Here is a 14,093-nt window from a genome sequence, read left to right on the forward strand (position 1 = left end):
AGTGCCCAACTGGAGCTTACTTAAACCTGAACTTCAGCAACCCCTTCCTAGAACTGGAAATACTGAGGACAATTCATAGCATTACCTTTACAGACACAAGTTCTTCAAGTCACAGCAAGGTTTTCACCTCTTCTCCTGGAGAGATGGAACGCCAGCCCTGCTGGAGCTGGGACGGGGAGTCACAGCAGCAGTTCTAGTGGTACAAACGTTCAATTTCCCTTGGAAAAGAAAAAAGAAGCCCCAGTGAATGAATTTGATGGGGGATCTTTTCCTCCAACTTGGTTCCTCCACCCCAGGCATCTGAAGGCTTTCCCAGATCAGCCCTTGTAACAAGGATTGCTAGTGACAGGGTAGCAACCCTACACAGCTTTTAAAGGACTGAGACTAACAGGAGGGTTCAGCTGTTCTAACCTGGGAGAACACTTTTATGTTCCAAAGCTATCGCAGTCAGATGCCCAGGCAGAACGGGCCTGAGAACAGAGCTGTGCCACACGCAGAGTAACCGAAGGCTCTAGCAGTAACTTTTTTAATAACAAGAGCACTGAAGAAGCTACAAAGCTTTCACCCTTGTTTTGCAGAATGATTTTGACTAAAAAAATACAATTAAAAAAGCAGTGAAAGTTTAATAGAGGGCATATCAGTTTGACATACATGAAAATAACTTACATAATTTAACTGATTTCCTTTACAGAAGGGAACTGTAATTGCATAGAGCACGTCCTTTTCCTCCAAGCTACGTACATGGACATACGGACGAAGGCACAGACACATTTCCGACAGACAAGTACCATTTAGAATCCCCAGTTGCTGTCGGTCTCCGTGCACTCCTCGGACAGCTTCTATTATTGATCCTGTCAGTCTAATGCTTGCGTTACTTATGTTGAGGTGGCTGTACCAGTATGTCTGCCCCAGCGCACGCAGTAAGGAGTTGGTCTCCAGCAAGCCAGAATTCCATAAGCTGTTGGCAAGAACCGATCAAAGCTGCAAGGGCCACTTGGGGCCCAGAGAAACGCCACGGTCATGTTGGGGGCGGGGGCAGGGGAAAGAAATGAAGGCAACATCCAGCCAAGAGGGAAGTGCAGCATCCCAGGCCTTACAAACAGGACTTGCGCTGAACTGTGTTCAGAGCCATTTAAGTGGCAGTCTTTTAATAACTTTAATGAAGATAAATGAAACGAAGCCCTTTATATAAACAGTTTATTTACTCTAAACAGCAACACAGACAGAACGCCATATAAACACAAAGGAAGTGATGCAGAATAAGGATGCTGGCTGACTTTGGATCTCAGAGGCTCTTAAGCAATAACAACCTAGTTTCTGAAAGATAGAAAAACAAACTCAGGGAGGGAAGGGGGTGGAGGGCATGATTTTTTTTTTTTCATACAGCCAGCTAGAGGCTAAATATAGTTCTAACATTTTAAAGCATGCCTGCATCAGATAGCAAAGTAACTAGAGATACTAGTGTATTCATAGAAGTATAAAAGTTTATAATTTTACAGCAGTTGAAATACTGACATCAATATTAAAATAAAAGCAAGTTTTACATAAACAATCAAAAATACAAAAGACTGAAGGAAGAGACCCTGTATGAAAAAACTGGGGGCAATTCAGCAAATTTAGAACTGTATACAAGTGGCGAATATGGAAAATGGCACACATACAACCCCCTCCCCGAAGTGGATATTAATTGTACAGAGCAACATTAGATTTTGCAAAAGTTTTGTAAACAAGTTCTTGCTGAGCCAATCCCTTCCTTTATAAGATGCTGCATGACAGATGCTTATGATGGTGCAAACTTCTTGGCTTGTGCTCGAACCCTCTTTTCATATTCCACTCTGTTTTGGCTGAATAGAAGAGAGAGAAAGGGTAGTTACAGCTTGACAAGTCAGAGGCCACATTACAGAGTTTGTTCTTCTGTTTCTCTTCAATGTGAAACTAAGTCATTGCCAAAGGCAAAACCATTAGATAGGAATTCACTGAACACTCCGATATATTAAAGGCTTTTCTGGACCATTACTCTGATGATTTCCTTTGGAGGGAAGTGAGCTCCTGTTTAACAACAGTTACTCCCCAAACTTCATCTGTTGCCAAATGATTGCACTATCCAGCTTCATACCACACCAGTCTCTATAAACAGGTTTGCGCCTGCAGTTTCTCAAGGCCAGCCGTACCTTATGTGCAAGCATTCTTACTCATCTGAACCTTAGTTTCCCACTCCCCATGCAGAGACCTGAGGTCATCAACAATAAATTCCAGCATCCTAACAGCACAAAGCAGATGATGAGAGCAGTTCACTAACAGTCAGTGGACTTCATGTGACTTTAAAATATGATCATTACTGCTTTGGGGAGGGAGGGGAAGCACTCTTTCAGAAATGGGGAGAAAGATAACTGTGTGATAATGCCAGCCTTTATCTCCGCAGACCCTGACTCACTAGGTTAGCTTCATCCTCACCTTCAGCTAGGAAAAAAAACCCCACCCAAACCAAACAAAAAAACCCAACTTAGCTCAACATCTTGAAAAACCACTGTAGTTCACCAAGTTTAGCATTCTTGCTACAGACTGATCAAACAAGCAAGTACTACTTCAAGGCCAGTCATTAAGCCTCAGACTCAACACATAAAAGGGCAAGTTCTTTGTTTCCCATTCTCGGGCCAACAAGGGATGGCAGCAGCTTGGTAGAGTGTCCATTCAACACCATATTCTGGATTAGCTGGCAGAAGTGTCAGTCAAGAGCTAAACAAAAATGTACCATTGCTCTTGTGCCAAAGGTAGTTTACAGTGACTAGATTTTGCACAGCTTTGCAGTAAACTGAACTTTCAGCTATGAAGGCTTGCTGCAGGGAAAAAAAAAAGGCAGCAAATTATATCCTCTGAAGTTCACAGTTTGGGGAGAGGGAGAAATGAAGCCAATTCTGGTCACATCCAATGAACAATTACCAGCAAACAGACTGAAAATACTCTAGGTTCTTCTCATAAACAAATTTACAAACTTTAGTGTAATTTTTTTCGGAGTACAGAAATACAGTAACCCATCTGAAACACTACACTTGTCCAAAAGACATGAAGAGAATAAATGGGAGACTATATTTGAAGAGACAAAAACCACGTGTAATGGTTTATTCTCAACAGATTTTTTTTTTCTAGATGTGCTTACAACAAAGCAGAAACAAAACTAGCAAAGACTGGTTTTCTACATCCATGCATGTGGGAAGTGAATAAAAAAAATAAACCACATGGACTACTTTATATATTTATGACAGTGTATTACTCCTGCCCTCAGAGTGGCTTTGAAAAGAAAAAAAAAAGAAGGGGAGGAGGCATGCCTCAGCAGTACTGGCTCCCAAAGGTGCTGCCTTCAGCTGTGGCCACCTAACTCTCCTCCACATGCACTCAGTCCCATCAAGTCTTCAGCAGACACTTAAAAAATAACATTGAGTGAAGCCTTTAATTAAATCCAAGAGGCACTACCTGCCCCTACATTTCCCTTTCACTAGGATCCTGTAACAGACATTTCTGACACAGCTTGCATGCCAAGTCTCATAAAACGCCATTTTTCAAACTTGGCACTCTCCTGGAGACTTGTTCTGCTGTCCAGAATGGTAGTTCCACATTTCCATCTCTGCCACTATTTCAGCAGCTGTCAGTGCCAAAAGCATTTGTTTAAAGTGTTTTGCTCCCCTAAGGATTACAGATCAGCCATCCATCTTTAATGGTGAGAAAATGTTAAGATTAGGCCTAAGAAAAAAAAGTACTTTTTAGCTCACAAATTGCCACCTTTCCTAACTTCAGCAGCAAACTTCATGCTGCTGAAGCTACAGGTTTTCTGTGCTTTTTAACCTACTCTTTTGGAAGATCTAGTTTTCAGAAAATGCTGTGTATTTTCCACGGCAAGCACAGAAACTCTCTTTTGTCCTTCAGGCCCAAGTGCTTATAGGTGCCCATTACTGGACAGAAGTAAGTTACTCCTAATACTGATGAATGAGACTTGTCACCCAATTCAGTCTCCACTACTCATGACATCATTACGCCTCCTCGCTACTACTCATCCTTCAGGGGAAAGGATTCCATGTTGGGCTAGAACCAGGGTGAGAATCGCTGTCTAACTGAAGGAGTCCTCGCACTTTACTGCTGTTGTGATGCTATTAAAAGCTCTGCTAGCCTACGAACCATGAAGTTACTGTTTTGTTCAAGTTTAGCACAAGCTAGGCATCTCCACAGGTGACAGCCACAAAGATTAGAAAATTCCCCTGACCAATCCTAAAACCATTTGTATGTTATACTGTAAGTAACAAGACAGCTGGAGGCAATATGACAGCTTTCAAGCTGATACACAAAGATACTTACCAGTAAATTGTGTAAGCCTCTGCTTGAGCTGGGTCTTGAATATTTGGTTCATTTAGAAGTTCTTGTATTCCTAACAAGATCTGTGGAAGAAGGAATAGGACTAACATAGGCATGGATATTACTAAGAGACATTCAATTAGAAAAACCCTTAGAAACCATCTGTAGAAAGACACAGGGGACATCTTACATTCACGTATGGTAAGCAAACAAAGCAATAGAAGGGCTAAGAATATGTCTAAGTACAATTAATGACCTGTTTAATTGTGATTGCTGGCCTCCAGTCCTTATCCTCCTCTAAGATGGAGAGACACACTGTGCCTGAAGGGTACACGTTTGGATGGAATAACGGTGGTTCAAATTTACCTGATGAAGAAGAGAGAATTACTTGCATGCAATGCTAAGACCAAGATCACAAAATTGGTTTAGATCAGTGGGGAAAAAAACAAACCAAACAAACCTCAGCCTGCGCCTAAAGCAGGAACTCTATCCCACCTGTGGCATCAATCCAGGCAGTTAACACTATCACTGTCACCAGTAATCTTTAGGTTCAGGGATGGAAACTGACAGAACAGTTTGTAGCAGCTTTGTGGTAAAGATCTTTTTAAACCAATCCTGTCACAGCCTCACATACTACTATAAAAAGGAAAGATAATGCCCTTCACTCAGCTCTTCTCTCCTCACTTTAAAATACTGAAAGTTCCATACAAAGGCAACTAGTTTCTAGCATTTTTTTCAGTTTCACTCTTCCTTCATGTATAATCAAGATGCACTGAACAAGAGGAACCAGTTTTAAGTTGCAAGACTGACTGAAGGAGTAGGCTTGTGCAGCTCTCCTGCCACTCCATCTATATTCTGGAATTTCTTTAATCTTTACAGGACTTAAATGCAACAGAGTAATGAAATGAACACTTGTTTAGCAATATATGAAATATCTGCGTGTTAGTGCAGTTTTCTAATCCCTCTGACATCACAAGTAAGTCTTGCTTATGAGCTGCTCAATGAAGTTCAGTAGGAATTCTGAAGCTACATTGATCAGGAGTCTTACCAGTCACATACACATCTTATTTCAAGGCATGACAGTTCACTTAACACTTGAGAAAGACCAACTAGCACATCCTCAAAGATATTAATATTAAATATTTTCTAGTTAAAAAGACAATGTTTTCTCTTGTGTCACATGTGTTTAGGTGGTAACAAACAAAAAAAGCAGCCGACACAACCGATAGAGCTGAAACACTAAAATGAGAAATGAACCGCTGTCAGAAGAGCCATTTGTAATCGCTGTCATTGATTTGAGATGGCAGCCAATTCAAAAACCAAAACTAGGCAAGGCAGTAGATGTTTTCAGATTTCTAAAGGAGGCAAGCTTGAGCTGGGACAAGGAAAATTCCAGAACTTAACAAGGGAACTAGGTATCTGAAGATACCTGTTGTACACAGCAGAAGAAGAACAGATCTGTTTCAGATCAAGTTGATGAAAAGATTAAAGCTGATGGAACTTTTTCTTTATTATTTTTTCCTAAGTTCTTGCCTCTGAGTTCTTGGAAGACCAACTTAACAGTAAGAACACGCAAAGGGATTTGCCTGCCTATTAGTTTTCAAAGAGTGCTGATCAAGTAGCAAACGCTTCAAGTGGGGCTTTTGTCAGACTTTGAGGAAACCCACACAGCCATCCCCCTCTCCCCTCCCAGCTTTGTTATATTGAGCACTTTAATTAAAGAGCAAAAGCAAAGGCCGCACGGGGTAGCAAAAGGAAAACAAGATTTTATTCTCTACTTCCCGTTAGCAGGCGATGCCCAGCCACTCCTGGGAAGCAGGGCTTCAGTACACTCAGTTGTTGCTCCGCAAGACAAAACATCACAAAAGGCGAATGCCCCCCTCCTCTTCCTTTTCCCTTAGTTTTTATATCTGAGCTGACATCATATGGTATAGAATATCCCTTTGGTTTATTTGGGTCAGGTGTCTTGGCTACGTCCCCTCCCAAGATCTTGCTCCCTTCCAGCCCACTGGGGAATGTTGGAGACACGGCCTTAATGCTGTTCCAGCACTGCTCAGCAGTAGTCAAAACACTGGTGTGTTATCAACACCTTTCTACATACCAACAGAAATTTGCACTATGCAACTTGACCCAATACACTAATAAACTTGGGTTTTTTTCGTCATTTTACTTACATTTTGGGGGTGAAGAAGGGTAGTCATCCTTGAAAAGCATCCGTAGTTTAAATAAGCCTCCTTCCCATGGTGTCTATAAAGAGTTAAGGTAGAGTACAGATTATAGCCAAGAAAAGTCAAACTTGTGGAAAAAAAGCTTATCAAGAATACAGTTTCTCAGGCAAAGTACAAGACATTCTTCTGCTACAGCAGAAAATAGCTGTCCTATGCCGTAGCATGCCATCTAGATTGAGACAAGTTATCCTACCTATACAAGGAGTTACAGCTAGTAAGCATTGCCAAGTCATCAACAGAGTTGGGATCATGCCCGGTAATTCCATATACGAGTAACATTTTCATGGTACACAGAACAACAGAATACTTAAAGTTTTACATGATACACATGCAATGAGGAAGGGGCCATTACACCCCCACTTAAAGTAAGTCTGAGAAGATAGGATATAGATACATTCCTGAAGCACATGGATGTAAATGGCTTCTGTTTTGCCTCACAAGAAAGTGGCTAAGAAAAATACAAATAAACAAAAAATATGGAGCACTCTAATATTGCTATAGTTAATATAAGCTTCACTAGTCTAAACCCACCCTGTCTGTATTTGGTAGCAAGTAGCCTCAGATTAATCTTTTTGTGTAACACATATTCTAAGAAGCTTTTTATCCCCATCAGAAACTGGGATTTTATTTCCTATCAGAAAGGGAAGGGCACCGGTAAGAGCAGTTGCCATGCTACAGAGCAGGCCAAATAAGCACTACTCAAGAGTCATAAAAACAAGGAATAGCGTAGATGTTGCAAGGGAAAAATGCCCGACTCAAATATGTACTTCCTTGTCATTTTAGTTGGAAATAAGGACAAAAGCCCATCTTCTGACAAATTGATTTCTGGCGAGAAGTGCAGAAATACAGAAAAGTTTATTCTATATGTAAAACTCAGACCCCACCTCTGTAACCTGCCCTTGTTATGGAAACACGGCAATGACAGCAAATATCCAGTTCATTCTTTAAAACAAACTGGAGTAAAGAAGGTCTCACATCTCATCAGCATAAATTATCACATCCTCAGGGACAGACAGGTACATTTGAAGACCACCTTTGGAGGAAATCCTTAATTTTTTCTTATGTGAATTATGTGATTTTTAGCAGAATGAAAAAGAAAGAAGGGGAAGGAAAAAAAAAAAGACACCCCCCCCCAAAACGCAAAAAAAAAAAAACAAACCAAACCCAGAAAGAAACAGCACTCCACTGTCATTGGTATTTATTGTGCAAAGTTTCAACCTAGAATAGGAAAAAAATATGCTATGGAATACTAAGCGTTTTAACAAGCGAATGAGTTTAAATACACCATAGCAAATGTAATTAAAGAACATGTTCTAAACAGCTGTAGTCAGTCATCACCAACTAGGAATATCTGTTCCCCATACCTTCTCAGAGGAGACAAACCTGTCCATTTTTAGAAGAGAGGAGCCTTTTGATAGAATAAGCTCTTCCCATTTTGTTTGCTTTCAGTCACAGGGGAAGACAAATAGCTTTTCAAAATTTCTTCAAGTAGAACACCGAAACAGCCAACAAAAAGTTTTTACTGTCTTTAGAGCAACATACCTTACAGATGAGAGAGAGCAGACGCTCAAAACCTTACTAAGATAATGACAGCAGTATCACCAAGATCATATTGCATTACTGGACAGGTTGCAGGTGTTCTTCCGAGTCAAATTCTAAGTACTTAACAAGTGATTTGCTGTCAAGAAAAGTGAATGGAGAGATGCAACCCAGGACTAACATCACCTCACTTCAATTTTTGATCTGGCTGACAAGAAAGCATTTTGGTGGTTTCAACTACTTCTCCATCTCAGGGGAAGCAGCTGCAGCACAGCATGCCCCCAAACACAACAGCAACAGAGAGCAACTGGTTGGTCTGGCAGAGATGTGCAAGGCATGCTGCTCCTTGTTAAAGAGAAGGCGTTTTTACTTGAGTAAAAAGCTTGATTTTTTAAAATAAAACTCTACCAGGAATCGCAAGAGCAGTGATCTTTTCCTGGTGTGATGCAATTTCTAGGAGGCAAAAAGTTGGCCTCAAGGGCCTTGTTCACTCCATTTTGTGGTTTCCAAAACCTAAAAGCAGTAGCATAAAGATTTTGTATGGCATGAAGATTTTACCCAGGTATTTAAAGGTGACACCTTGATAAGGTACATAACTGGCTATTATGAGGGATAATCTTGTTTTGGCAGAACACAAGGGGATGCAGCTTTCCTAACACCGTTAAATTATTTTTAGGTGCTTCTTTAAGAACCAGTTTGAGCTATGTGGATGACTACCAAAGTATTGAGCTAAGTTATAACCATAACAGCAATGCCATGTTCAGTCTGCAGGCTATGCCTACACACTTTGTCTTCTCAGAATCTAAGAAACAAGATCTTAAGGGGACTTAAGCAAGCTGGCAAGAGGCAGTATAACAGGCAAAGCAACAGAAGTCTCCCAACCAATGCAATACACCAAAGACCCAAGACAATGAAACCCACCAAGTAATTAATAGTATTATCTCAGAAGAAACAACTGCATCCAATGAATTCAAGAGCAATCTCTACATGCTAAGTAACATCTTGAAAAATAGAAACAAGATTCTGCTCAGAACGAGGTGTTATAATGGCAGTGTACAAAATCAAAGACCTTTCATGCATTAATGATTATTTCCACTTGAAAGTCTGTGTTTGTCCTATCCCATAGAACCAGATCAAGGTGATAAAAATAAACAATTCTGGCCTCTACAGACTTTTCCCTTTCCCTTGTTATTTTAAGGAAAGGGACACAGAAGCACAAGTGAAATCAGATAAGAAAAAACCTTAGACAGTTCTGTTCTTCTCCCCCTAATACAAAAAGAGAAAATTCCACAAAATGGAAAGCAATGTGATACCACACTGACAATGCAGAATTATTTTCCTTGAAATCTAAAAAGCTACAAACAGTGCTACAGGACTCCAGTGCTACAGCTCTAGGGCTGCTATTTTGTGGACAAAAAAGGTACTGGCAGGTAACCAGCAGAGGCAACATTTTGGTAGTATTAATTTTCAAGCCTTAGGGCTTAAAACAGCATTTAGTAAGAACAGAAGTCACAATAAACCCTGGCATGAAGGAGAAGACAACCTCAAGTTTGCTCAATGCAGGATTCTTACACACTCCTCTGAAAGCCGTTATTCTCAAGGTGTTCAGTGCCAACAGTTGAACAGGCTCATGGTGTATTTTGTCCAGGATCATTTTTAGCCCACTCCACCAGGACTCTAAGGTAGCTGCAGGATCCAGGCATTTCTATTACACTACATCTAAGTTACACTCTCAGTTGTCAGTGTAACGCATGAGCAGACTTATGTTACTTTTCACTGTAAGCGAGATGTTAGGACAACAGTAAGTCTTACCCCTTTCTTTCCTGGAATAGCACACTCCCAGTTCATTAGATTCATTGTGCCATCTGGATTTTTTGTAGGTACTGCTACAAATCCCTGAATTAAGGCAAAAAGCCAAAGGGTGAGAATTTCAGAAGACGTAGTTAGAATACTTCATGACATATTTTATCTTTATACAGTTATTTCTTTTTGCACTACATCATTTCAAACAGCTTTCTTATTTTAAAAGTTAATTTAATTTGAAAAAAACACATCCGAATAAGGAAAAAAGTTGTCATCAGAACACCAAAATAACTGCAGTCAGAAATTTGACAGTTCTCATACTTACAAATGGATGATCTTTTCTCCAGGCTTTCCTCTCCTGTGCAAGTCTGCTAAGAGCTATGCCAGACATATTCACAGTCCCTCTAAAACAAAAATAATTGGTTTTAGTATAAACTTTTACTTCTAGTGTAAACAATACATTGCATTATCTGTTTATAAGCCCTGCTCTCTCAGGAAGTATTTTGGCCTCTGATTTTCACTACTATAGCCAAGACACACATTTCTGCACACCCTGCAGAAGTTAACCTCAGGAACAACATCAAGTTTCCCCATGTCAACCACCTCTCGGTTACTGGACTTGACCTATAAAATACTATCCCCACCTTGTTTTCTATTTGAACCACATCTTAGAAACCACTTTGACAGCAGCTTGACAACAGAGACACTACTAGCAATGGGAAAAGTGCTCAGCCTTCCTACTGCTGCGACAGATGAACACCTATCTATCTCGCTACACCACAAAAGGTATGGCTTTCTTCTGTAGGCAAACACCTGTACTGCTCCTGTTTCTGGCAAACAGGGGTATAAGAAAAGTTATTCTTTAGACTGTAAATTCCCATTGAAAGCCAGTATTCTACACAAAAGCAACATGGGCACAGAACTTAATGAAATCGCCTTGGTTTTGCAGTGATGCCGCTATACAACTTCTAGACAGCAGCAGGAACAGACAGGAAGACAGAACTGAGCTAAGGAAGAGCCAGTGGCCCACTCATTCACAGGGCAGGTTTTCAATTCCAGTATAAAGAAAACAACCTTGACCGCCCAGTAACAGCCAAGCGTAGCAACTGAGACTGCCCAGAAACACGTAGAGCACAGGTTACTATTGCATATGACGCAAGAACAGCTCTAGACCCGATGGTTGCAAAAGCAGTGCTTTCAAATTCAGGGCAGGATTCTCCATTCACCCAGCACAGTAGTAGCGAGTTTATTTTTCATCATCAAACTGTATCTAAACTCAGGGTTTCATTAGCCACATGGTCAAAACAAACTCTAGTGAAGGTTTTTAGTCCTCCTCCCTACTGCACTTCTACCCATTTTAAATAAGAGCTGATACTTGGCAGTTGGAGAAGCCCGGCTAATTTGTTCTCAGCTCCACAGGGAGCTAACAAGCCTTTATGACAGCCAGGAGAGTAGAATTCCTCCACTGAACAAACTGACGGAATTAATGAAAGGAATATTACTACTCTGTTAAAACAAACATTTAAACACTGGTTAAGAATCATGCAAAATTCACATTCTATTAATATGTAGATTACTTGTAAGGGTATTGCAGCCTACTACTATAACCATATGAACTGTAGCTCACAAAGATCCTCGTTTTAAAAATCTCACACATCCATGTTCTGCCCTTTGGTGTGATGTTCACGCCAAAAATATTTCCCAAGCGCTGGCCTGTTCCACGTAGGTATATGCATCTCGTGTTCATCTGCTCTACTCTTTAAAGACTGGAGGACAGCACGCTTCCAATTGAAGTGTTTACACACAGCAGTGCAGATACCTTAACTAAAAGTCTTTAAGAGCACCAAACTGAGAGTTCTGTGCAGCTCCTAAGACAGTTGGTATTTCAAATCCCTCCTCCTAGTGTTTTTTCAAAGTCAATTTTGCACGGATGGACATAATCCACAGTTTCAACTTCAAACTAGCAATTAAATTCATGTCAGATAAAGCATTTTAAGAGGCACCATTAACACTCAGTAGACACGCGCACAAAAAAATCCTACATTCAGCCCAATATTCCTCCAGTATTCCCAACACGTGCATCTGTATCTTGGTTAGGTCAGAAGATTTGCAGGATTTGGTCAACATGAGCTGTACATACTGCTTCAGGTTTTAGTCCGTTCATATGCAGGAGATGGGGAGACACTGAAAAGATACCGTCAGAACAAAAAACCCTCTCCCTTAACCAAATTACACAGGGAGTCATTTTAAATATTTTGTGAGCCCACACCTTTGCAACAGATGTAAATGAACTACTGAATACGCGGTGGAGTTTCACTTGTGCTGCCGGTACCTGGTCCGCTGTAATCCTAACCTCCCCATAATAACTGGAGAAAATTTTTGTGCTTATAAACCGTAAGTGTTCTTAGCTAGTTTAGTAACTCAGCTACCTTTTCTGCCAAGAAACATATTACAGGGTGCTTTCAAACACATGAATTATATGTCCTGTGGCTAATGGCCAATTAATTACATGCACCTCAAGGGAAATGCCAACTTCTCAGAGGGCACAGTACCAACACGGGTCCTACAGAACATCACCCATCAAGTAACTTTGCAGCAAAACCCCCCCAAGTTTTCAGGCTCTGTATCCTGCTTACTTCTGCAACTGGTTATGCACTATACTGTGCCCTCATGAAATAAAGATTTTTCTTATGTTCTATAAATACCTTTTCAAATCTTGAGGCATTTGACTTAGTTACGCAATGATAGGCTACATCCAGAATTTCAGTGTACATGGAAGACCACAGGCTTCTGTAACCCTGACAAGGGCAGACGAGCACCTAAAACCTCACCACAAACTACTACCAGGGAGAGATTAGAGGCAAAGACGACTGAAAACCCACTTCAGAAATTAAGATCCCATTAGATAGACACCCCCTCAAAAGCAAATCAATCTCGTAACAAATTGCCAATATACACTCTCTAGGAGCTCTTCAGTAAAAGAATTTAACTTTGGTTCTGCTGGAGCTTGAGGTAGGACAGATTGATCATCTCAGCATATATTTGGTCCCAGAAATTATGGGGTAGCAGGAAGGAGTGAAATACTAAGCAGGTGTTAAACCCAAAGGTATTACATTCTCACTGCTACTTTTATCTTCTTCAATAATTTCTGTGCATGGTTTGTTTGTGTTTTCTTCTTCTCTCCTTTGGAATAGTAGTTTGCCCAAATACCTGTATGTTAAGTTTATCTCTTGTAAGCTTTTGAAATACCTCACAAATGCAAGACATCTGTGTTAACCTGAAATAGTAAAAATTAAAAAAAAAAAAACCACACAAAAGAAAAAAACCCCACTGCCCCCAAATCACCAAAACCACGCACAAACAACCCCCCCAAACCCCCCAGTTCTTAGGAATCTGTTTTTTTCTTTTTTTTTTTTTTTTAAATACCACATCTACTTTGTTTTCTTCACCTGAGAAACATCCTGCTAATGAACAGAAATCAAGTCCCAACATATTTATGCGCTACATCCCAGGAAAGAACACAAATTTTTGTACTGAAGTACATCAACCCTACCTTGCGGGGGCCACACAAGCTTAAGAGACCAGACTTCATGGGTTTAATCCCCCCAAACACACCCCCGCATTAAGAAGTTGCAATGTCCCTTTTACTGCTATCAACTCATTAGAAAATTATCAAGAACCTCCAAATTTATTCAGCAGCTTGCCCCTGCTGCTGTTACCACCACATATTTTGGAAAAAAGGACAAACAAACCCAACACTCTCATGATGGGTGCAAACTCTGTGTCCTGTTACAGATCACCTTACCCATCTATACCCTCTGATGGGGGAGAGAAGGGAACCTACTTCCAAACACAAAAACCAAGTCTTTGAAAGAAGCGTTCCCATGCCCCAGGAACACCCACTCTTCTGAGCCATGAAAGTCCCTGAATACATCAACAACATGCTCCTTAAATCTGAAGAACTTCCAATAGCTCTTGTTAATTCAAAGCAACAAGAAAAAAAAAAGTATCGTTAAGATTGCTACCCCCACGTTTTTACTTTGCAGGTTAAATCCTGGCACAGGAAGAAATTACCAGTTGGAGTAGTCTGCCCCAAAACTATGCAAACTTTACTTTCCGGAGGGGTGGCGAAGGCCGAGGTTTACCCCAAGCACGCTCACTCTGGAGCGGAACAGAGAG

General features: G+C 40.6%; 1 protein-coding gene across 3 annotated transcripts; it reads right to left on the bottom strand.

Moving 5' to 3' along the window:
• Positions 1-49: 49 nt before the first annotated feature.
• On the bottom strand, positions 50-14,087 carry UBE2I (ubiquitin conjugating enzyme E2 I). 3 transcript variants are annotated; one of them, XR_004842735.1, is made up of 8 exons: positions 13,989-14,087; positions 10,240-10,318; positions 9,924-10,007; positions 6,519-6,591; positions 4,601-4,710; positions 4,348-4,427; positions 789-1,844; positions 50-218 (listed from the first exon to the last, which is right to left on the bottom strand). XR_004842735.1 is itself a non-coding variant. In XM_009644459.2 (6 exons), exons 1-6 carry the CDS (start codon positions 10,303-10,305, stop codon positions 1,781-1,783), a joined length of 477 nt encoding a protein of 158 aa, XP_009642754.1. In that variant the 5' UTR covers positions 10,306-11,940; the 3' UTR covers positions 626-1,780. The 3 variants fall into 3 exon arrangements, 1 of the variants encoding a protein (XP_009642754.1); XR_004842736.1 differs by lacking the exon at positions 13,989-14,087 and adding an exon at positions 11,957-13,173; XM_009644459.2 differs by lacking the exons at positions 50-218; positions 13,989-14,087 and having other exon boundaries at positions 626-1,844; positions 10,240-11,940.
• Between the last annotated feature and the right edge of the window lie 6 nt (positions 14,088-14,093).

The sequence above is a fragment of the Egretta garzetta genome, unplaced genomic scaffold (assembly GCF_000687185.1).
Source record: "Egretta garzetta isolate BGI_Z169 unplaced genomic scaffold, ASM68718v1 scaffold448, whole genome shotgun sequence".
Lineage (NCBI taxonomy): Eukaryota > Metazoa > Chordata > Aves > Pelecaniformes > Ardeidae > Egretta > Egretta garzetta.